Below are 23347 nucleotides of genomic sequence, written 5' to 3' on the forward strand. Positions count from 1 at the left end.
TAGATTTAATTTGTTGTACCACAAGTGGGATGAAGATAAAGACTGATAGAGCAAAAAAAGTAAAAAAAAAGAAATCCAGACGAATACATAAAAAAAAATTTTTGCTGATCAAAGCAAATCATAAATATTGATGTTTGTTTATTATATTCATAAAGTTTATATAATCAATGAAATACAAAAAATGAAAAAAAATCTATCTCTCGTTATTGGATTTTCAATCGTTTTTCAAATATTTTGCCCATTTGCCCATTTCGGTTGCTTGGTCAGCAATCCAAAAAAAAATACTTTATATTTGTGTATTTATGGAAAAAATTGAGGTTACCAGGTTTACAAACAAAACAAATCTTGTTATTTGGTTTGATTGTTTAAAAAAATTGTGGGAAAAAAATTAACACTGTCATGCAGATTATGAGATTTTTAATAGCTGAATGAAGCTTATTTAGTTTCAATCGTTTCATTTCATTTATTCCTGGAAATAACAAACAATTCAATTGCCATTTTTATTTCTCAATTCAAGCTCCAGAGTGAGTGTATGTGGGAAATAGAGAGAAAAAAAGATGAAAAAAAGTGGTATGTACAAATCCAAACAAATTTCGTATTCCAATATGTTATGCTTCTTGCCTCCGGTCAATTTCGGTCTGTTTTAATTTTGTTGGAGAGAATTTGATCAGATTTTCTTCATATGGTCTCTATTTTTGGCGGAATGTCTGCAACTGTTCTCTGACAAAGTAGTGAACAAGTAATAGAATAGTAAAACGAAATTTTTCATTGTGTATACAGTAGGTACATTTGCTATTTACACTCAGTATTTTAGAATGAATGATGACGATGAAGATGGAAAAAATTATGATAATTTCAGTGTTCAGTAATTATGAAACAACCAATTTACCAAGATTGAATCAAAATGAAAAAAAAGTAGACCACAATCTTATGATTCAGTTTTCTGAATCTGAATCTGGAATGTTGTATATGTAGTATTCTGTTTTAATTTCAATGATAAAATGAAACGCTTAAAGTAAATTCAAATTATCTGGAAAACTTACTTTTCTTTGTCACATTGTGCCATTAAGCTTATGGAATATTGTCATAGCACAAATATAGAAAGCCAAAAAAAAATTGTAACAAATGAAGAAAAGATTTCTATATATAAATGATTCATTACCGTTAGTCAATTTCTCCATTCATTAATCTATCTAATTTTTTCCAAACAAAAAAACTTTTACAATTTATAATGAGATAAAACAACATTGAACATAAATCTGAACATTTCTTTTCTGTTATTGTTGTATTTGTGTGAGAATCATTTTTTTTTTTGTTGTTGTAGTTCAAAAAAAGATGAAGAAATGAAATCAAAAAAAAAATATTCAACTCACAATCCAATGAAAAGACAAACAATGTTTTTTTTCATGCTAGATAGATAAATACCCGTAAGGCTATGTGTATGTGAGTGGATGAGTGTCTATTTGTGAGTATATAGGTATACTCATTTTGTTGTAATGGCTTGTTGTTGGAATGACCAGCAGTTTTGATCGTTTGTTTTGATAGATTGTTTGTTTTTTATTCATTTTTTTTTTTTGATTTTTTTGTTTGTTTTTACACTACAAGCATTTGTATATTGAATTTTTTTTTCTTTGATAGAAATTGGCAGTCAATTCAAAACAATTTCTATTCACATCACAATCTATTCAAATATTTCAATATATCACACTTTTTATGATAAACAAAAAAATTAAATCATACTTTTGATTTTGATATATCAATATATCGTTCTAACAAAAAGATGAAAATTTGGCAGCCGATTTTTTTTCCTATGCAACCATCGTCAGAAGAAAAAAACCTCAAAAAACTTTTTCTTATTTTTTTTGCCAATCAAAATTCGAACAACAAAATGTTATTCAATCGGGGCCAAATACGTACACCAATAAAATGACAAAAAAAAACTTTGAAAATATACACAAAAAAAAGTGGTGAGACTATGTGTGGAATGGAAAAAAACTTTATTCTATGACATAAAATGAATAAATTCAAAAGATTGATGCATCTGTCATTCATTTTATTTGGCCCCTATTTTTCAATATTATCGCAACATGAGCTCCTGGTTTTCTAGTTTATTCTGTATATTTTTTTCTCTTGCTTGTGCCCAGAATAGTGGAATTATTTCTCAGTATTTTTTTTTTAATACTCATCATTCAATTTTCTTATTTTTTTCTGTTCATGTGTGTTTTATGTTTGCTTTTGTGGGAGTGCCACAAAAGGAAATAGAAATTGAAAATTTCGATTGAATTCTTATTTCATTATTTCCATTGAATAATAGAAAATGTTGGCTTTACTACATGAATTATGAGTTTATTTCTTATTTATTTCTGCAACTGAACCAAACAATAAATAGTAAAAAAAAAAAGTTTTTGTGTTGGATTTTCTTTCACCTTATTATGCCAAACAAAAAGTATTCACATTCAATGTGAAATATCAAATTGATTAAGTTTTCACATATAATGTCCATGAAAGCATTCAATAAAGAACAATTAGATTCAATCCAAATAAACATTAAATTCAAGTATATCTCATCTAAAACCATTGTTGTTGTTAACCAATATGTGTAGCACATTTTTTATATAATTATATTTTAAATCAAGTCGCCAAAAAAAAAAAAAAGATTTCAGTTGACTTTGTTAGTCAAGAGACTGATTTTGATTTCCTGTGTTTTCAAGTGGTTTCTGAATTTACATTGTCATTTTTAATATATTTTATTTTTCCTTTTTTTCCCATCTGGAATGGATTTAGTTGCTCAATTTTTTATTTAAATTTTTTTTTCGACTGCTTAATGGCATACAAATCCATAGTGTTTTGGTTGTTGACTTTTTTTTTCTTGTCGATGATTGTGATAAATGCATTCGAAAGTGTAATCCAGGTGTTGAAACGGCTGGTTTCTCTATCAACCAAAGCGAAATTTTAAATTTTTTGTTCAAAATAAAAGCATTCATCATCACATTGCTTTTACACTCTATATGCAAACACACACACACACACACTTTTTATCATCAAACATAAAGAACGAGAGTTAGACTTTTGAATGCAACATGATAATGTATTTTGGATTTCAATAGAATGGAATTTTTCACTTTTAGAGAATATTTTTTTTTTCATTTTATTTTTTGCTGTTCACCATGTGTGAAATTTTCTATAGAAAAAAACTGCTTCGGATGCTCTATGCTTATACCATTGTTATTTCAGTATCAAATATTTTACATTGAATTATGGATGGAAATCTTTGAAATTATAAATTCTTATCCATCAATCAATACTATCTATTAGGTTTCATGTGAATAGCTAAAACAATGGCAATTGTATTGTCATATGAAGATGAAAACTAATTAACCAAACTAATAGTTTACTTATTGATGTTATTTTTTCGAAAAAGCAAAAGCAGTATTCATAATGGTAAACACCTTAATTTGTTTTTTAATTTTTTCTCTCAACACTTTCTGTCCCATTGCCTTTGAAAAAAAGAATCTTCTCACTTCAACATAATTGAATTGTCATGATAAATTAAAATTGGTTACATCAAGTCCACCTTATATACATACTTTTTATTCATATATAACATCATTGAATGATGATGATGATGATGATGATGATCAAGTGATCCATCTAAATGCTCTTTGAATTATCAATTTCTAATATTGTAAGCACTATATAGATAAGTTTATGCTTTATTCATGTTAATTATTAATATGAAAATAGCAATTATGATCAAGATAATTCATTCGTAAAGCAGAATTCATACTGAATCTTGGTACAGAAAAAAAATACTCTAATGGGCATTATATTCAATATTCATTAATTTTTTATATCATTCCATTATTATTTTCATTCCTATGTCTATCTATTGTAGATGTATCTGATCCATAGATTGTTTAATATCAAACAAAATAATGTACGTGTTATTTTTCCACATTATTTCTTTTCAATCATCGATAAAAACATTAGTTTATTAGTGTATAAAAATCTGTTTTCTTTTCTCTTTGTTTTGTATTCACCATTTCTAAAATTCTGTTCAGTATATCTAATTATTGTAAAGTCATCTACATCAAAAAACAAAGGCACGCACACACGTAATCATAATGAAAAGAAATCAAATTGAACGTTTCCAATTTGCTTCCATTCAAGTCGTTTAAATTTTTTTTGTGTGCCTGTAACGAATTCGTTGATTAGCAATCACAGAATCATCTAAAAAAAACCATTCAAATTGACTGTGTGAAATTGGAAACAATCACGAAATAAAAAAAAATACAAAACATATAATCAACTCTGTTATAGTGTATCATTCTACAAAAAAATAAATAAATAAAATAAAAAAAGAATCTGAATAATTCATCTTAAACGTCGAAAAAAAAATTCCATTCCTCGAAGGAATGTTGTTGTCGTTTTGATGTCAAATTTTAAAATTCACTTCACTTTCATTCTACCTTCATTCTCTAGAGAGCATCACATAGTTTTCGTTTTTTTTGGTCATATATGTTCTATCCATCTTCATCGTTGTGTTGATTTTGCTGATTTTGTCAAATTTGTTTTCTCCATTTTATTGGGCGATGATTGGGCCAAACAAAATTTTTTTTCATTCGTTACATTCATTTGATCATTTACTTGATTACTATTGTTGTTTATACATTTATAAATTTTGGATGTTTTCATTAGTTTGTCACTTCAGTTTTTTGTATTGAAAGAAAATTGGAACTGAATAAAATAAATCAGATGATTTTATTTTAAATCATTGCTTCATTAGAAGTAGAGCGTGGTTTAGGATTATTATAACCCTTCTGGCTCATTATTTTATTTGTTTTCAATTATTTTATTCATCGATTGTGATTATTGATCCAATCATCATGGCAGAATCGTCACCATTTTTTTCAAATTGAGAAAAAAAAATTCTGCCATAGCTTGGCATAGTGAAGATAAAATAATTTCGAATTTCATTTTCCGGCATACGATAGTTCTGATGATCAAACATTGAACAGAATAAAAGTTTGTTTTGGAAAGCTTTTGGAAATCATAGCTTAATTTGAAAAGTTCATTGATTGACTTTTTTTTCTCATTTCTCTCTCCATAGCTTTCCATAGAATTCTATAATTAAACTCTTTCAATTTTTGCTACCTTTAATGATGATGATGGTGATGTTAGTTTTTTTTATTATTTGTACGATAATTAAGGGAAAAATAGAAATTCAAATTATTCTATATGAAAGTTGGCTTGATTTAATGAAAAACAAAATTCCTTTACATAGATGCATGAACGGACATTAAATTAATCAATTAATCTAGACAACTTTTATTTTTTCTTGTTTGCAAATGTCATTTCAAATCAAAAAAAAAAAAAAAACATTCAAGTCAATCAACAAGATGTAATGCAGCATGGATCTAAAAGGTTCATCTAGTTAATGTCTAAGGCAAACAGAGTGAAAATTCTAAACAAAAAAAAATTCTATCTGTCAATCTGTGATACAATTCTGATTTTATTAGTTGAAAAGGCTAATTTTTCATTCCAATGAACTCGATTCGATTATTATTTGACGGTTTTTCAACCTTTCTTTCTCTTTTTTTTATAATAATTTATCTTTTCCCGGGTTTTCCTTAAATACTCAATAAGATGAATTCATTCATTTATTATGTCACCAAAAACAAAAATTAGTAGAATAAATAAGTTGACTACCATTAAAACAAAGAGATGAGACAAATAACGAGAATTTGTTTGAGCTTCTCATTCTTTTAAGTACAGGACGACATCGACAACAACGATTCATTTTAATTCAACTAAATAGACAAAGACATTATTTTGTCCTGAATTCACTGTTTACAGCCCAGAAATATATAAAGCTAATTAATAATTAATCAATCATTTTTATTTTCCACTATTTAGTATATGGACAATGATAGTCATAACGATAGCAACAACAACAACAACAAAATCTCACCAACACCAATTTTTCAAAATCAACGAGAATGAACAATTCTATGATAATCATCATCATTTCATCATACGATTCGACATACAAATGAATGGATATTGGTCTCGTAAATCACTCTTTTTTTGTGTTTCGAATTGCAAGTTCAATTATGCTCGTGGTTTTTTTTTCGGTGACTATTATCATTATTATCATTACTATTACTATCATTATTGTTATTAGTATTTTAACAATGTTTTTAGTTGATTAATGGATTAATATGAACATTGAATTTGTTATAGAATAGTAGATATATAATATATATAAAAAATGGCCATCATCATCATCACTTTTATCATAATGATCATGCGTAGATTTTTCTTTTTCTAATTTTTTCCATTTACCATTGTCAATGATATAAATAATAATCAATAAAAAAAAAATAGAATAATAACGATTTTTTAAAGCAAAGATAACTATCATTATCATCATCATCATCATTGTTCATTGTTCGTCTTTGAGAATAGAGAAAATGGTTTTATTTTTCAAGCTACTGTTAATGTTATCCATAAATAGTATATATTATGAATAAATTCTAAATCGAGTAAAAATAATAAAATGAAATGAGATTTGCTTTTTTTCCTCCTATTTTTTCTTGTATACTATATAGGCGTGGTTGTTGTTGTTGTTGTTGTTGTTGTTATTTATTTGTCATTATCCCAAAAAAAACGATCATATTCTAACAAAAAAAAAAAAAAAAACAATAACCATCAAAAAAAAATCTTCCATTTCTTTGAAAATGCCAATGAAAGGGATATCTAACGATATATTATACGTTTACACTATTCAAAGTTGATATGTTGCCCAATGGTGAAGACAGTTGTTGTCATTTAGTTAATATAACCCGTCATTCAGTCAAATGTGTGTGTGTGTGTGTGTAATAGACCAACAAAATAACGTTTCAAAAAAAACAAGAAAAAAAAATAAAACACAAACATCAACATCAGTATCATCAACATCGACAGTATAGAATCTGAAATTTCCTCATTTCATATTTTTGTTTTTGTTGCTGATGTTTCTGCTGTATTTTAAAAGAAAACAGGATATGTAGAGATGGAAAAAATTTTGGCTAGTTCTATGAGAATCACGTTTATATGAGAATAAAATGTTCATCGTTGTTGTTGTTGTTGTTATAGCTATTGGTATTCTGTAAATAATGATGGTGGTACACAATTCACAAACGGAATTTTTTTTTCTTCATCCACAGCATGGTCTGTTTTTTATCGTGTATTTATTTTTCTCAAATTTTCTTCTCTATTCTAGCTTTTTTGATTCAATTCGATATTTTTCGTTATCGTCATTGGTTTTCACTCTTTCTACTCACTCTAATGGTCTTAGGCCTTGTGGTAGAACCGTACAAAAAAAAAAAAAAAAATGAAAACAATGGCTCATTTTATCGTTCCAGCTTGAAGTTTTCATTATATTTGCCGTTCTTTTTCCATTATTAATTTACAATGAAATTTGCCTTTTTCTCATTATAGCGATTCTAAAATTAAATTCAATCATAAACTTTTGAGTTTGCATATATATATAGAATTGAATCAAATTTTACAAATAAAAAAATAAAATAAACTTGGATAATTTGTTTCCTTCATTTGTGTTTTCTACTAATTCTTTGTTTATAAATTTTTTTTTCCAAATTGAAAAAAAATGGTATGCCACCGGAAATTTGAGCCAGTCGACTGCTTATTTTTCTATTTGTTATTATTCGGCCAAAAAAACTGATTTTATTGTTGTTGTTGTTGTCATTGAAAACAACATGGAATATTTTCATTGTAATGTTAACGATAATAGCAAAATGATAATAATTTCAACAAAAATAAAAAAAAAACTTTTTTTTTCTATTCTTGTTTGTTCATTTTCTATTTGAAAAAAATGCTAATGATGACAAAAATGGAAAAGAATGTTTGACTTGTTTGTTTCGATTTGTTCTACTTTTTTTCTTTGTTAATAGTTTGTGGTCGCCGCTATGGTTGCTATCCATTTTTTTTCTGTTCATACTGTTAGATTCACTGTTTTCAACTATATTGTACTAGCTTTTTTTTCTTGGGCCACGAATATTTTTTTTTATTTTCGTTCTGCCTTTTTTTTCATTTCATTACTTTCGATGATTTTTTTTTTTTTTTGGTTTCGTCATTTTAAATGTTCTTTCGTCATATGATTTTATTTAAGGATCCATACACATACGCACACACACACACACACACACACCGTAATTGTTTTTTTTTCATAAATGAACAACTGTTGTTGTTTTTGACAACAACCAAAAAAAAAAAATTTACAAAAATAAATGATGAATGATTTTACAAAATGAGCAAAGTGAAATTTTTGTCATAAGAATTTGCTATACCAAAATATAAAAATGACTGTGTTTAATAAATGACAATGAAATGTGGAATAAAAAAAAACCGTGTGTGTGTGTGTGTGTGTGTGTGTCAAGAACATAAATGTATTGTATTTTTATACAATTACAATTTTGCTATTGCTAAACAGATCTGCTACTTCAAATGTAGCAATCAGAAAGTATCTGAAATTCTTTGAACAGGTAACAAAAAATATAACTATAAACTGAGAATAATAAAACAGATTATTTTTTGCAGCATATAAACAAACACTTATCAAAACTAATCAATTTGGATATAAAAATAAAAGGAAATAACTGAAATTGACTTTAAAATGTTGGCAACTTTTTTTCCTACGTTCAAATTGGTTTAAGCATTTTTTTTTCGTTATCATAATTATCATTGATTTGACAGTCGGTTGTCATTCTAGAAAAAACAATCAAATAAAAAGCAATAAGACAACAACAAAAAAAAAAAAAAATAAATTCCATGACTTTAACAAGGTCGAAAAAACAAAACAAAACAAAACATCCCAAATTCGATCAAATTCAATGGGACAGCGAAAAAAGATTTATATAAAATAAAAAAAACAGAATCATTCTCCACTATAGTCTTACATTTATTTCTCTGATCACAATTTCTGTATTGAAAGCAATAAAATACAGTCTTAAAAGATGAAATTGAAGTAAAAAAAGCATGCTCGCTACTGGACATGTGGACAATACCCATAGCCAAGATTGGGCGATATGAAACATAGAAATTTTATTTTATTTTATTTTATTTTTATTTGTTTGTGTTCGTCATGTTCAAGAAATGATGATGATGATGAGGATGAAAAAAAGAAAAAAAAAAGAAGAATTGAATCTGATCGAAATTGGCAATAATCGGTTACAAAGCAATAGAAAAAAAAGAAGAAAAACTACTTTAATGTTTCAATAGACATAAAATGACGGTATAGAGCGTATGGTTAAAATGTTTCGAATTTTTTTTTCAACAAACAATTCTTCTAAACGATTGATTCTAATATTTTTTTTTCGTTACATTTTTGTTCATATATCAGATGGTTGAGTGTTCAAATCACGTCCGGTCACCAATATGTAGTGACTCAATTGTTGACTACATACATTCGAATAATTATAAAGCATATTTACATTTACGGTTGGCTCGATTTAAGGTTCATCATTAATGATGTTACCACGTCATCACATTCTATTATTTAGTTTCAACGGAAATCATTTGATTCAGTTCATTACTGGTTTTCTATTGTTGTACAGGATTTTAAATCCATTTCAATCTACATGATTGGAAAAACACATAAACACAAGACACACACACATACACACACACGCACACGAAAAATTGTCTAACAATTTTTTTTCATTTTGTTTCAATAGCCCTTTTTTTCTAGATACCCTAAAATCGCGACTATAAGACGCAGATATTTTTTCCCCATATAAATTAACTATTATGCATATGGATATTTTTTAGCTTTTTTTTGTATAAGATGCATCTTATAGCCGCAATTTCAGGGTATTTTCATATTCACCTATGGGATTTACTACACTCAAACAAACGAAAAAATCCATACATTCATCGTTACAAATTTATTCAACGACAAAAAAAATGAATGGATAAAAAAAAGAGAATAATATATAGTGAAAAAAAAATCAAAATGCTTGCCGGAATCGTACATATCAATAACATTTTTACACACTAGCAAAACAAAACAAGAAAAAAAACCAAATTAAAGATAGGCCAATAAAAAACAAATAGTTTGTTGTCTGACAGGATGTTGAATTTGTGTTTTGACTAACGTAATCGGAAAACTGTTTGATTGTTTGTGTATTTATGTTTCTCATTTTTATTTAATCAATGTATGTATTGTGAATATTGTCAACGGAAATTTTGAAAACTCACCAAATTTATTTTGAAAAAAAAATTTAAAATAAATAGTGTATTCGTTTGAAACATAATATAAATATATAATATATTTTGTTGAAGTGGTTGGCGTCAATTATATATGTCGCAAATCTATGAATAATTTTTCAAAATTATCGCACACGTAGAGAAAATTTTGAATATTAAATTGAAAATTTGAATCAAAACGAATAGAATAGAAGAATAAACTGGAAGAAAATGAGAGGAAAAAATTATATGATGATGATGATGTTGGCTATAATAATTAATGATGATGATGATGATCACGATGATAAGAAATAAACTTTAAAAAATGAAAGATGGAAAAAAAATTATAAATGTGAATTTTTGAATTTTCAATGAGCACCAGAATAATCACATCAATAATGAATTTTTCATTACATTTCGTTCATTTCTCATTTTCGCACAAGTCACAGAGAAAGACGTAATCATCAAATATATGATATTGAAATGATGATTTTTTTTTCTTCAAATAATTTTAGAATGAAAGAAGGGAAAAAATTATTTCATCATCAAAAATACCAAAAAAAATTTCAAATGAAAGAAAAAAAAATCAAATCAATATTATTCATGTGATAACGACTAGAATTGATGATTATGTTGACAAATACAATTCATGAATATATCAAATGCATAAAACATACACATACAAACACAATTCACATCACCTACACAAACGTAGATGATTTCATAGTGAAGAAAAAAAAAAGAATGAAGATAATAACCGTATCTACATTGACCATTAGAAAAATTAACAAAACCTTTCAAACAAATCAACCTGATGAATATTGTTTGATCATTGCATAAGACATGCAAATAATCATCATTATTATTATTTTAATTAGTTGTCAATCTCATTGATCAGCAAGCACATTTTCAACATTTAAAGAGAAAAAAAAACAACCAAAGAAACATAAAAGGCAGAAACAAAATAGAAAGATTTAATCTGATCCGTATATTCATTTTGTTATGCTAAACGATTGAAGAAAATGAATCTACCGCCAAAGTGAAAACTTGAACGAGGATAAAAAGTTTTTTTTGGGCACAATGATGCTGATTATAATGATCATGATGTTGATGAAAATGTGTATGTATGTGTGTTGTGTAGTTAGAAAATAGAAGAATATAAATGAAAAATAAAATCGAAACTAAACAGCCCGAATCAGGTCCCAGCCACTACTTTCTTTCTCTTTCTCTCTCTCTGTCTTACTATCTTACTATTGGGAAACCGCGCAACGCATGAACACAAAATATTTGAAAATTTGGACCCAAGAATATAGAGAATCTGTTGTTGTCGTCAGTTGTCGACGCCGAAATGGATCCTCGAAGTATCGTTGCTTCTGCTGCTGTTGTTGTTCATGTTGTTGTTGATGTTGATGATGATGATGATGATGATGAGAATATTGAATAGATAGAAAAGTTGTACGAGAAATAGAATTACGAAAAAATAGGGAGCTCGAGATTCAACATTCTTTGGAATCTTTTTTCTCTTTGTTGGGGGAAAGGAACAAGTAAACCGAACCGAATACAATCGAATGTCTATAAAATGTGTAGAGGTTCATTTCTTGAATGTCTGACGGGGCCTGATATTCGAACCGAAACGAAATCGCGCATTCGTCTCTAACCTATTCGTCGACTCTCCATAGCCATGAGGGTTGGGTTGATGAGGGTGGATTGTGAGGATCATCATCATCATCATCATCTCAACCCACAACATCTTAGTTCGTTTTCTATTTTTTTAAGATTATTTAGCTTGTATGACTGTGCTTTTTTGTAAATATATGAGACAATAGGATTCATTTCAATTCAGTATACCATTTGAATTTTGTATCCTTAGTTTCCTAGTTGTATATTTAGTTTCCTATTTTTATGCTGCTACCACACAAATATCAGAATAAACCAGAATATTTTCACTGTTTTGATAAAATGTCAGGCCATAGTCGAAAGAAGTTGATTCTCTTTTTCATCTCATTCAATTATGTGTTGTTCATTCTTTGATCCATCAATTCTTTCAGATCTTTGTCATATTTATTCTTTCTTATTTTTTCTATCTTGATCAAAATTTGTGAAAAAATTTTGTTGATACTTTAAAATAGTGAAAGTTTCAATTGTAGCCCAAAACAAAAATAAACAGTTCTTCTTTTTGCTAATATAAAACCAAATAAAAAGTAAACAAGACATGTTGTTATTTATTTTTGAAATTCAAAAAGAATTTCAAAAAATGTAAAAAAACAAAAGTTTCAGGAATATAATTATCATTAAAACAAAAACAAAAGAGACAATATTTGAAACATCGATCAAATTTTCAAATTCACACACACGTACAATGTTCCGCCCGTATATCCATATTAATCCATATTAACAAAAAAAAAAAAAAAAAAAAATAAACCAAAGAGTTTTCCAAAAAATGGATATACAAATAAGACTTTGCATGCTTGTTCCTCTCCACTATTTCAGAAGTAAATGAACCCCGAAGACCAGTATTTATTACACCACATTTGTCATTATCATCGCTTGTCGCTATCTAAAATGAATGGGGTCCGAAAACAATGCGATGACAAGCCTATTTTTCATTCTTTTATTTCATTGTAACTCTTGAAACACATATATATAAACACAAATGTACATTTTAAGCTATCATGCACGCTATATTTAACAATAATGATTGAAAATGTTGAAGAATAAATTCATAGACAAGCAGAAGAAATAATAAGCAAAAAGGTTTTCATTCAACCTCGAGATAGATATAGAGAAAAATTGGGCCAAAATTTTCTTCTTTTTTTCATACAGACCAAAATATATTTGAAAAATCATCAAAGTGTGTGTGTGTATGTATGTTTTTCTCATGCAACCCTTATATGATTATATTATATGATTCAGAATTCTTGTATTCACATAGAATTGTGCAAATATAGAATTAGCTTTGAATGTGCATATATATGTATCGGACCAATAATCATGAATCCTGCTGTGAATACAGACATTGTTAGAGTTGATTTGTTATGGCATAACAGTTATGTTATGTAAACCACACGTCTAGATCACGATATCCTGTCGTTAGTCAATTTTTTTTAGTTAGAATTATCATTTTGATCATTAAAGCAATAAGTTTTATCAGTGTTTTTTTTTGTTGAATTGATTATACAAGATTATAAAAAAATTTTAACCAAGACAAAAAAAATTTTCAAATGTTTTTTTTCTTGCTTCAATAATTGTGGCTTTATTCATGTATTAACGAGCAATGTGAGGTTCTCAAAGTTTTAAATGACTAGCTCTGCTAACGAATCGAATATGAAATAATGATTCAGAATTCAGATGGAGAAGAAAAATTAAGTATTTTAAACACTTTCAAGATTATCATTTAATTATACAGTTTTTTCAAATGTATAAAATATGTTGAATAGAAAAATAATAATCTGTTTTTCCAAAATGAAACAAAAGTACATTTTTTTCATATACATTGTAAATTGTCATAAGCATTCATTAGAAATCAGAAAACATCCTGTTTGTTATCATTCACATTTCTAGCTTTTACGACAATTACATTAATTGAAAACAAACATTAATTTGTTGGATTTAGATTTTGGAAAAGTGACAAGAGAAGAAAAATGATTAATTTAAGAAAATTTATCGAAATTGTTTAATTTAACAAAAATTTTGGATTACACGAATAAAAAAAAAATTCGAACCTTGAGGAAAAAGGTTTACGAAACAGAACAAATATCATCATCATCAAAAGAAACATAATACTATAAAATTAAAATAATCAATTAATCAATCGAGAAATTCACTTCTTTATCTAATTCATCATCTTATACATAATTTTTCAATAGAACTTAATGAAAAGAAAATGTCTCTCACAATCGATCTAAAAAAAATGCATACTTTCAAGTATAAAAAGTTTCTGATTTTTGAATCATTTACATTTACATCATCGGATTTATTTAAAATTTGATTTTGAAATTATGATAATGATACGATCATATCAATTTTTTGTTCATTTGAAATTCAGTTTTTTCCATTTATTAATGAAAAGCGTCATTGTTATATCCGTTATGGTAAGACGTATGATTATAACGTAACATCCTCATTTTTGATGTCATATTTTCTGTCGATCCGGTGATTGTGGCAGTAGTTTAATCAAGAAAAAATTGAAATTTTGCATAGCGGAGTGAATATCAAAAAATATATAAATAAGTGTTATTTTGTTAAAATTTATCAAAGTTTGTTTCGAATTCATGATTGTTTGATTGATAGTGTTAATTAATAAATACGTCGAAAAAAATGTTGCCATATTTTTCAACCGATGATGGTTTTTCATCTTCATTAAATCCTGTGCCACCAATTGTTAATAATCATATCGACAAGATTAATATTCCTGAATCGTTTTTCATCACAGATTTCTACAAAAATAAAACGATATTCATTACTGGTTCAACTGGATTCATTGGTAAAGTTTTACTTGAAAAAATTTTACGTCAATTTCCTTCGGTTGGCAAAATTTATGTGCTGATCCGCTCGAAACAGTCTGAATCATGTCATGAGCGTTTAGCCAAAATGTTATCGACTTCACTGTTGTTCAAAAGTCACCAGGATAATATTGATTTAATCAAAGCCATTGATGGTGATATTACAGCTAAAGATCTGGGACTTTCCGAAGGTGATCGTCAACGATTGATTGAAGAAGTAGATGTTGTTTTTCATTCAGCCGCTTCAATCCAATTCACAGGAGAATTGGGAAAATTCATAAAACAAAATATTCAAGGCACCGATTCAGTGATGCGTTTATGTCAGGATATGAAACATGTACAATCAATTGTTCACGTATCTACGGCATATGGAAATTGTCATATGAACGAAGTCAAAGAAAAAATCTATCCGGTTGTTAACGATCAAGATGTTGAAGTCTACATCAAACAACTCATGGAAAAATATGCCGATTATGATCTATGTGAAGGTCATTCGGCCCTTCAAAACCGTCCAAATCCATATACTCTTTCCAAATCAATTGCAGAATGGCTTATAAACGAAAAATATCAATCAACCTTACCCATCATTATATGTCGTCCATCAATCGTAATCTGTTCGCTTAAAGAACCGTTTCCTGGATGGTGTGATACAATCAATGGTGTATCAGGCTCGTTCATATTGTTAGGTTTGGGAATAGTACAAAAATTCATTGTTGACAAAACAAAAACACCTGATCTGATTCCGGTTGATATGGTAGCAAATTCATTGATCGTTTGCGGGGCATATCGAGCATCGTCACATTATTCACCAGAAAGAAATGTTGTTCACATTACCACAAGTACAGTGAATCCAGTTTCTTGGAGTAAATTATTCGATTTAGGCATTAAATATGAAAACCGTATTCCTTCTATGAAACAGGTTCGTCCGATATCAAGGGATTATTCTAACAATTATGCAACATTATTCGATAAGATATGCTATAAATTCCATCAAATCATCGATCATTTATTATTTGCCATGATATTCGATCTGATATGTATGATAATGGGCCATAAACCATTTATGATAAAAATAATGCAGCGTTTTCACAATTCAATGTATGAGATGAAATTTTTCTCCTTACGACAATGGAATTTTGAGCATAAAAATCTACCATACATCTACAAATTGGTGAATAAAAAAGAGCGACCATTATTCAATTGTGATGTGACGACGATTGATTGGGAAGATCACGCTGGCAACATGTGTTACGGGATACGTAAATATCTGCTCAACGACCCCGATTCAAATTATGAACAGGCTCGTCAAAGACGATACCGAATCTATCTCGGATTCCGTCTATTTACCGTATTTAAATATTTCTTTTTTTATTTAATAAGCAAAAAATATTTGCTCGAAACAGTCTTAGGTGTTACATTCTATGGTCTATCATTATCAATCATCGATTTGGCCACCTATTCATATTTGATTGCCTGTGTATTCACCGCATTCAAAACGTTTAACAAACCAAAATCACATTAGTATTATAATCACATCATTTATCATCAAAACAATTTATTATTTAGATTATTTTCATATTTGAACTTTGATTATTAATTATCTGTCTTAGAATTAATTTTTCTATCAGAATAGTGAAATAAAAAATTCATTGTTCTTACATTCTTTGATTTAATAGCGATGCATTTCAATTCTTTTTTTTTTTTGCAAATATAATTATGTCACATTCATAAACTTTTAATGACGCCATCTATTGTCCGTATCTGCATTGATTAATGACAATAAGACAGGAGGCAACAATGATATTTGATTCATATTTTGGATGGATGGCGCTACGTTCCTCCGAATTTTTTTTAACTCATTTACAATTATTCATCATTTATTATTATGCCATCAATTTATCAGAAAGAATTTTTTAAATTTATTATTTTTGAATTTTTAAATCATTAAGAAATTTTCAATTGTCGATACTGAAGCAAATGTCTGCTAATTATGCTAGTGGACTTTCTGAATATAAGAATAAAGGAACCTGCGGTACAAAAGAGGTATGTAACAATTTATACAGTAGTTTAATGTTGTTCATTTTTAAAAAATTTACAATATAGTTGATCGATAGCGATAAAAAATTGGCCCGAAATACAAAAATCTTGGCAGAATGGATTCGTGAATCAAAACATTGTGTATTATTTTGTGGTGCTGGAATTAGTACTGCAGCTGGTATTCCCGATTTTCGGTATGTGCATGACATGTTTCCAAATCATGTTGATCATATTTTTAAAAATTAAAGTGGCCCGAATGGTATATGGACATTGGAAAAACGTGGGCAAAAACCGGATGAATCAAAGGTGAAATCATTTGATCAATGTATTCCAACATTTTCACATCGTGCCATCATCACTATGATCAACAAGGGCTTCGTTAAACATGTTGTTAGCCAAAATATTGATGGGTTATTTTTAAAGGCTGATATTGATCGTGAAAATCTATCCGAATTACATGGAAACTATTTCGTAGATGAGTGTATCGAATGTCATAGTCGTTTTATTCGCAATCGTCCAAGTCCGACAATGGGCTGTAAATTCACTGGTGATAAATGTGGCCAATGTGATGGCCTCATTCACGATACAATTTTGGATTGGGAACAAGAACTGCCTGATGATGAATTCGATCGTGCACAAATCGAATCTGAAAAATGTGATCTAGCCATTTGTTTAGGCACATCATTACAAATAGAACCAGCCAATTTGTTGCCTTTAGAAGTGCTTAAAAAATCAGAAATTCAGTCTGAAAACACTGATGTTTATGATCCGAATGATGATCGTTTGAATAAATTGGTCATTATTAATCTTCAACGAACCAAATTCGATCGTCACGCTGACCTTATCATACATCATTATGTCGATAAAGTGATGGAAATAATTTGCCAACAATTAATGATTCAAGTTGGTCCTTATGAATCGGCATTAGATCCAACAAAATCCAGTCATGATCTTATACCATGGAATCGAAAAGATTTTAAACCAACTAACAAATCTAGGAATGAATCATCATAAGTTTTTTCATTTGAATTAAATATTTATTTGAATAATTTAAATAAAATCAAAATTCATTGTTTTCTACTATTGATGAGATAACAATTTGACAAATGAAAAAAAACGAGAAAATTGTCGAAAAAGAAAAAAATGCACAAAAAACAATTCATCAATAACAAAAGAAAGGCAGTTGAAATAAACATAGTAAGGGATTTATTATTTCGACAATGGTCCATGCATATTATTTGCTCCATGATTTAGCTGATAGATTTTTGTGATGACAATATCACCAGTCGATAATGTCTGCGTGCCAATATCACATTTTGGCAACGATGATGATGATGACGATGATGATTGTGGTGATTGTGCTGGATGTGGCTCCAATGATAATATTGGTGACAATGATGTTTGTCCATTCATTTTGTTTGCAGCAGATGATTTTCGATGACAATGACAATGGCAACATTGTTGTGATTCTAGCCCAATGCCTGACGAATTGAATTCGCCCGAATGATCATATTCTCGACTGGATGGAGATAAACTGGATGTCTGTTTCTCCGAATAATAATAATCATCCATAAGGACACGATTTTCTGTATCAATATAACATTCGACATCAGAATCACCAACATCCGAATCACTTTCTCCAACACTTTTATTGTTTTCTTCACCATTAATTCCATTATGTTTGCGATTTTCAAAACGTTTCAATTTTTTCGCTACATTCATCGGACCTTCGATTTTATTACGAATTTCTTCAGTAATATCAATATACCTAAATAGAGAAAGAATCATTCAGGTTCATTTAAAATACTATAAAACTCACCTTAAAAGTCGTATTTCTCGATTACTCAGAACAATTTTTTTCTTATCATTATTAAACAATTTCAATTTCAGATCAGTCAATTCCAATTCAAATTTTCGCTGTCGTTTTAATTGTTTTATTTCATCGATATTTATGTAAGCGAAAACCGATTCATATACAAGTTGTTTGAAAAGTGGTTCATATTCTGTACGAATTTGACCACTTAAATTTTCATAAACAGTTGGATATAATGCATAAACTTCGGTAACAGCAAACTGTATCATTTCATCGATTAGTGGACGATTTTTCCAATATTTATAATCTTTTCTATATATCTTATGTAGCCGATCTTTTTGTTTGGGATTCAAATTTAAGCCACCATAAACGTTACACAATGTATAGAATGAAATATATTTGGTCGGTTTATATGCTGGTCGTCCAGTAGATTGTTGCTGTATAATCAGATGTGCTACCTGAGTATCGAATACATTTTTCAATGTAATTCCAAAACTTCGATAAAGTGAAACAGAATTCGTACGAACATCATGGCCAACTTTTACAATATCTTCAGATTCCAATAATCTTTTAAGGCCATTTTGTATCATGGTAGGATTTAAAAAAACATCGAACAAAACAATTTGAATGCTACTATTATTAGATCTATTGACAGTTCGTTTATATGATATTTGTATCAATGTAACTTCACCGCTCGTTCCCAGATTGACACCTTCAACATCAAATCCAATAACAGGACAATTTCCACCAATGGAAGAAGCAAAAATTTCATCAACAATCATTTCACAATCTTTATTCTTGACGACAATTCGTGGTTTGATTAATTGTAAATCTATGCTATCATATTGATTGGAGTCATTCTGATTATCTATCGATAATGGTTCATCATTGTTGTTTGGAAAATGGCGATAATTTTGATGATCACTTGCTAACAAAGATGATGTTGAGGGCGAATTATGGCATCCTTGTGAGACAATTTTAATGATTTGAGATCGAATTCGTTGATTAACAGCTGATTGTTGTGATGAGGATGATGTTCTTGCCATTCGACCATTGGAAGACGAAGATGATGAAGAAGTGGCTACATTCTGTTGCTGCACTTTTCGGCTAGGTGATTGCTGTTGAATTTGTGATTGACTAGAATATTGATCGGGTTCAAGTTGTATCTGCTGTTTTTTATCACGTAGAACGGTTAACCGTTCATTAGTCAATGAGACCATCTGACCTTGTACGAGAAATATCCTTGAATTCATATGTAAAAAGGTTATTAAATCGGTTGGCACTTTGATAAAATCATTCCATAAAGCTGGTAGTTGCTCCTTGGATTGCATAGCATTATATAATAGGTCGATAGAAATTTTATTTGAATAAGTTTCAGTCAGGCTATAGACCTTATCTTCAAGATCTTGAACCAATTGTTGCATCAAATATGGATCATGTTGAATTTCCTCAGGCATACGTCTTAATTGGTTATTATGACCATCTTGTTCTAGCTGATCAAGTACGGATTTGAGTACTACATAATCATCACGAACAACAAAAATGGATGAATATTTTTCTAGAAATTCACGAAATTCTTTAACATTTTGGCCTGAAACATGACGAATTTCGGATGATGCTTGAGACCTATGACCAAATAAACTTTTCAAAGGTACTTCAGCTATGCCATATGAGTTAAGTTTTTCCGTAAAGAATTCGGTTGTTTCTTTTGTATAATCACGCACTGCCGATCCATCATGATCGCTAATCAATGGTGTGAGTAAAACCTATATAAATTCAAGAATACAAGTGTTATCAGAATAAATTTCATCAATATTTAAAAAGGAACTTACAGTTTCACCATCGATAGTGAATAATGATGGGAATTTGAGCAGAAATTTTTTCAAACCAGCTTGGCTACCACCAGCAATTTGTCGCATTTCTTTTGTAAAACCTTTGGCTCCAAATTGACATGACAAATCATGTAGGGTTCGTGATTGACCTTTGCCGATCAGATGATCCAGAAAAAACATCAATGTTTGATCACGAATGACATCGAAATCTGCCATATTGGCGATAATATAATTCTGGTAAATATGATTCAAAGAGAAAATATAATCAAGATTTTCGAAAATGGCACTTTTTTCCCAATAACGTTGAATTTGGAGTAAAAACGATTTCTTATAACCACGAATTTTTTAAAAACGAAATTTTATATAAAAGAACGATCGATTTTCATATATTTTTAAAGCTGAAATCAAAGAGCATGACCGGGCCAATGAACAATCGATTTGAATATCAGACTTTTAAATCATGTCCAATGGAAGAATAGAAAAAAATATTCACTTTTATCACATCAACACACAAACAAGTTCGTTTCGACGATATGTATAGGAATTCGGGCTTATTGCAAATAGTAAAAATTAAAAAGGAAGACAAGGCCATGCATTTCAATCACAAACAATTATCGGGAAAAAAATATAAACAATGACAGACATGCCTGTCGTCGTCATTAGACATGGCAACAAATAAACAAAACAAAAAATAGCCAACTTGTCCACGATGATGATCACCAATTTTTTTCACGTAAACAAAATAAAATTCAAAATTAACGATCCATTTTGGATGCATTCGGCCAACAAAACGAATCAAATAGTGAACCTGAAACAAACGCACTCGCACTTTTTTGATAAAAGAGAAGTATCAAGGATGATGATGATCAACAAAGCAAAATTTGTGATTGTGGTGGCGGTTGACGACAATGATGATATTATTAAACAGAATATATCATCGTCATGATCACAATAATCATGATCATCAGCGGTGCGAACATTTTATTTCAATGTGTGAGTTTGAATGAATGAATGAATGGAGAAAAAAAATGCCAACAAGATGTACGTGTGTTCATATGTAATAACAGGATTTTTGTTTTTAAAATGATGACGACAACTCCTAATTTTACAGCCATATGGCTATAAGCCAACCAAGCCAAGATGATGAAGATGATTTTTTTTCTTTAGTTTAATTGAATATATGACGCATGATTTTCAATGAAAAATTCCAATTTCAATGTTGGTGGTTCAATGATATTGATTCAATTAATGGAAGAATTTGGAAACAGTAAATGAAAATTTGGAACGAAAAAAGGCACAATATACAAATCATTTTGGAATGCGTTGGACGCATTATTTTTGTCTATCAAGGTCGTCATCATCATTAGTTAATCATCATTTAAATTTGGTCTTCATTTATACACATATATGGATCAAAATTGATTTTGAAGTTGTATTTTAGATGATTTGGTTTGAATTATAATGCTATTATCTAATCGTAAATGAAGGTAATTAAATATTATGAAAATAATGCTGAAATGTTGTTGAACGGTAATATATTTTTTATTAATTTGTACAAAAAAAACGGTTGGGTAGCCGTCGCCGTCGTCGTCGTCATCATCTCAAGTCGCTAATAGGCCATGAACTTGTTGCTTCGAGGTTTCTTTGGCTTAAGCATAGACTTTCTTGTTTAGCATCTTCAAAAGCAAAGCAAGTTTGAAGAGGAAGAAAATGTTTTTCTATTTTTTTGAGCAACCACTATACAAATACACCGACAGGTAGCGAGTTGAGGGATTGAGTGTGAGAGCTGATAGCTTGATATATCGACAGAAAAAAGAGACAAATAAAATGAATGAAGGAATTTTTCTCTTTTAATACACACAACATAGACATGGATGTTTGAGACGACTATGACAACTATTTTTTTTCACAAGAAAAAAATTTTGCTATGAGAATGAGGAAAAATGATGAAAAACATTGATGATATGTTAAAATGTTTCTTATTACATACAAACATCACCTGGAAGTAAGTGTTCATCGATGCATTTGTTATATGATGTTTTTTTTTCTATTTGAATGCAATTATTTTTATTTCAAAATTGAACTTTTAGCTTGAAGGCAGATAGAGTGATAAAAGAGTTAGATATTTTGGGTTTTTCATTTTTCAGTCGTTATCGATAATGTTCGATGATTAAAGTTGAATATAATATGAAATATCGTGCGACAAATTTGGACATCTGAGACTTTGAAAAAAGTTTGAGCCCAATGTTATAATCATTTGATCGTATAGACTATCTTGATGATCGAATTGAATAACCGGCTCTTTAGTATTTGAAATTATCTATCAATCGATGCTGATGTTGTTTGTTATTATTGACAATCATGATGATCAATATACTACTCAGTATGCTTCGATAAATAACACTTGGTTGTTCATCGATCAATACATCCACATCTTTGTATCTGTAACATAATTTAGAGCAACATATTTTAAAAAAATATAATCACAAATGTAACAGTATAAATATCGATTATAGTGATGATAAAAAAATAGACATTCAATGATAATAATAAAAAAAATTGATCATCGTCATCATCATAAAAATATAATTTAATGTCTATGAGAGAGTAAAATGATTTGAAGATTGTGAAATTACCTCATTTTAGCGCTAATACTTAGCAAGTTATGATCGGATGTAGAGTAACAAAAAAAACCGATGAACAATGACGATGATGATTGTGTTTCGACACAAAATCAATATCAATCATCCAAATAATTTAAAATTGAATAATATCCGAATTCAAACTCAGCTGAAATATTCGTTTCAATATTGTCCTGTCATCTATGAACAAAGTTATATTGCAATTTTCAAATTTTCAAATTCGAAATTTTTTTTATGTTGGATATGCATGATGACGAGGTAAAAAAAGTAGAA

The 23347-nt window shown here is 28.9% G+C and overlaps 4 protein-coding genes and 1 long non-coding RNA gene across 8 annotated transcripts in view; 2 read left to right on the top strand and 3 right to left on the bottom strand.

Moving 5' to 3' along the window:
* The window catches only part of LOC124492070 (uncharacterized), a 64731-nt gene extending 53329 nt beyond the window's left edge, over positions 1 to 11402 (bottom strand). For both annotated transcript variants that reach the window (XM_047054855.2, XM_075735896.1), the window contains exon 1: positions 10261 to 11402. The gene's annotated coding sequence lies outside the window, so the exon portion shown is untranslated. The remainder of the gene's footprint in view (positions 1 to 10260) is intronic.
* LOC142598182 (uncharacterized) lies at positions 401 to 1284 on the bottom strand. Of its 2 annotated transcripts, XR_012832492.1 has the most exons (3): positions 1163 to 1284; positions 1044 to 1070; positions 401 to 979 (listed from the first exon to the last, which is right to left on the bottom strand). It is a non-coding gene; the product is annotated as an uncharacterized LOC142598182 (long non-coding RNA). The 2 variants fall into 2 exon arrangements; XR_012832491.1 differs by having other exon boundaries at positions 1044 to 1254.
* A 2807-nt stretch (positions 11403 to 14209) lies between the features above and the next one.
* Positions 14210 to 16408, top strand: LOC124492069 (putative fatty acyl-CoA reductase CG8306). The gene has a single exon (XM_047054854.2). The coding sequence runs from the start codon at positions 14566 to 14568 to the stop codon at positions 16270 to 16272; it is 1707 nt and encodes a 568-aa protein (XP_046910810.1). The 5' UTR covers positions 14210 to 14565; the 3' UTR covers positions 16273 to 16408.
* A 78-nt stretch (positions 16409 to 16486) lies between these two features.
* Positions 16487 to 17867, top strand: Sirt6 (sirtuin 6). Its single transcript, XM_047054859.2, has 3 exons — positions 16487 to 16793; positions 16854 to 16981; positions 17036 to 17867. Exons 1-3 carry the CDS (start codon positions 16728 to 16730, stop codon positions 17799 to 17801), a joined length of 960 nt encoding a protein of 319 aa, XP_046910815.1. The 5' UTR covers positions 16487 to 16727; the 3' UTR covers positions 17802 to 17867.
* On the bottom strand, positions 17803 to 23233 carry egl (Egl_like_exo domain-containing protein). 2 transcript variants are annotated; one of them, XM_047054849.2, is made up of 5 exons: positions 23069 to 23233; positions 22432 to 22874; positions 20433 to 20666; positions 18607 to 20366; positions 17803 to 18555 (listed from the first exon to the last, which is right to left on the bottom strand). In XM_047054849.2, the coding sequence occupies exons 2-5, from the start codon at positions 22447 to 22449 to the stop codon at positions 17997 to 17999; spliced, it is 2571 nt and encodes an 856-aa protein (XP_046910805.1). In that variant the 5' UTR covers positions 22450 to 22874; positions 23069 to 23233; the 3' UTR covers positions 17803 to 17996. The 2 variants fall into 2 exon arrangements, with proteins under 2 accessions (XP_046910805.1, XP_046910804.1); XM_047054848.2 differs by having other exon boundaries at positions 22423 to 22874.
* Positions 23234 to 23347: the final 114 nt, after the last annotated feature.

This window comes from Dermatophagoides farinae, chromosome 1 (genome assembly GCF_024713945.1).
Source record: "Dermatophagoides farinae isolate YC_2012a chromosome 1, ASM2471394v1, whole genome shotgun sequence".
In the NCBI taxonomy this organism is placed as follows: Eukaryota; Metazoa; Arthropoda; class Arachnida; order Sarcoptiformes; family Pyroglyphidae; genus Dermatophagoides; species Dermatophagoides farinae.

Bases quoted from the DNA above. Each gene is read 5' to 3' on its own strand.
- LOC124492069 (XM_047054854.2), top strand. From the start codon at position 14,566: ATGTTGCCATATTTTTCAACCGATGATGGTTTTTCATCTTCATTAAAT.
- Sirt6 (XM_047054859.2), top strand. From the start codon at position 16,728: ATGTCTGCTAATTATGCTAGTGGACTTTCTGAATATAAGAATAAAGGA. The intron at 16,794-16,853 runs GTATGTAACAAT...TTTACAATATAG, and splicing joins GAACCTGCGGTACAAAAGAG to TTGATCGATAGCGATAAAAA. The intron at 16,982-17,035 runs GTATGTGCATGA...TAAAAATTAAAG, and splicing joins GCTGGTATTCCCGATTTTCG to TGGCCCGAATGGTATATGGA.
- egl (XM_047054848.2), bottom strand. From the start codon at position 22,449: ATGAACACTTACTTCCAGGTGATGTTT. The intron at 20,367-20,432 runs GTAAGTTCCTTT...GAATTTATATAG, and splicing joins TCACTATCGATGGTGAAACT to GTTTTACTCACACCATTGAT. The intron at 18,556-18,606 runs GTGAGTTTTATA...TTCTCTATTTAG, and splicing joins CGAGAAATACGACTTTTAAG to GTATATTGATATTACTGAAG.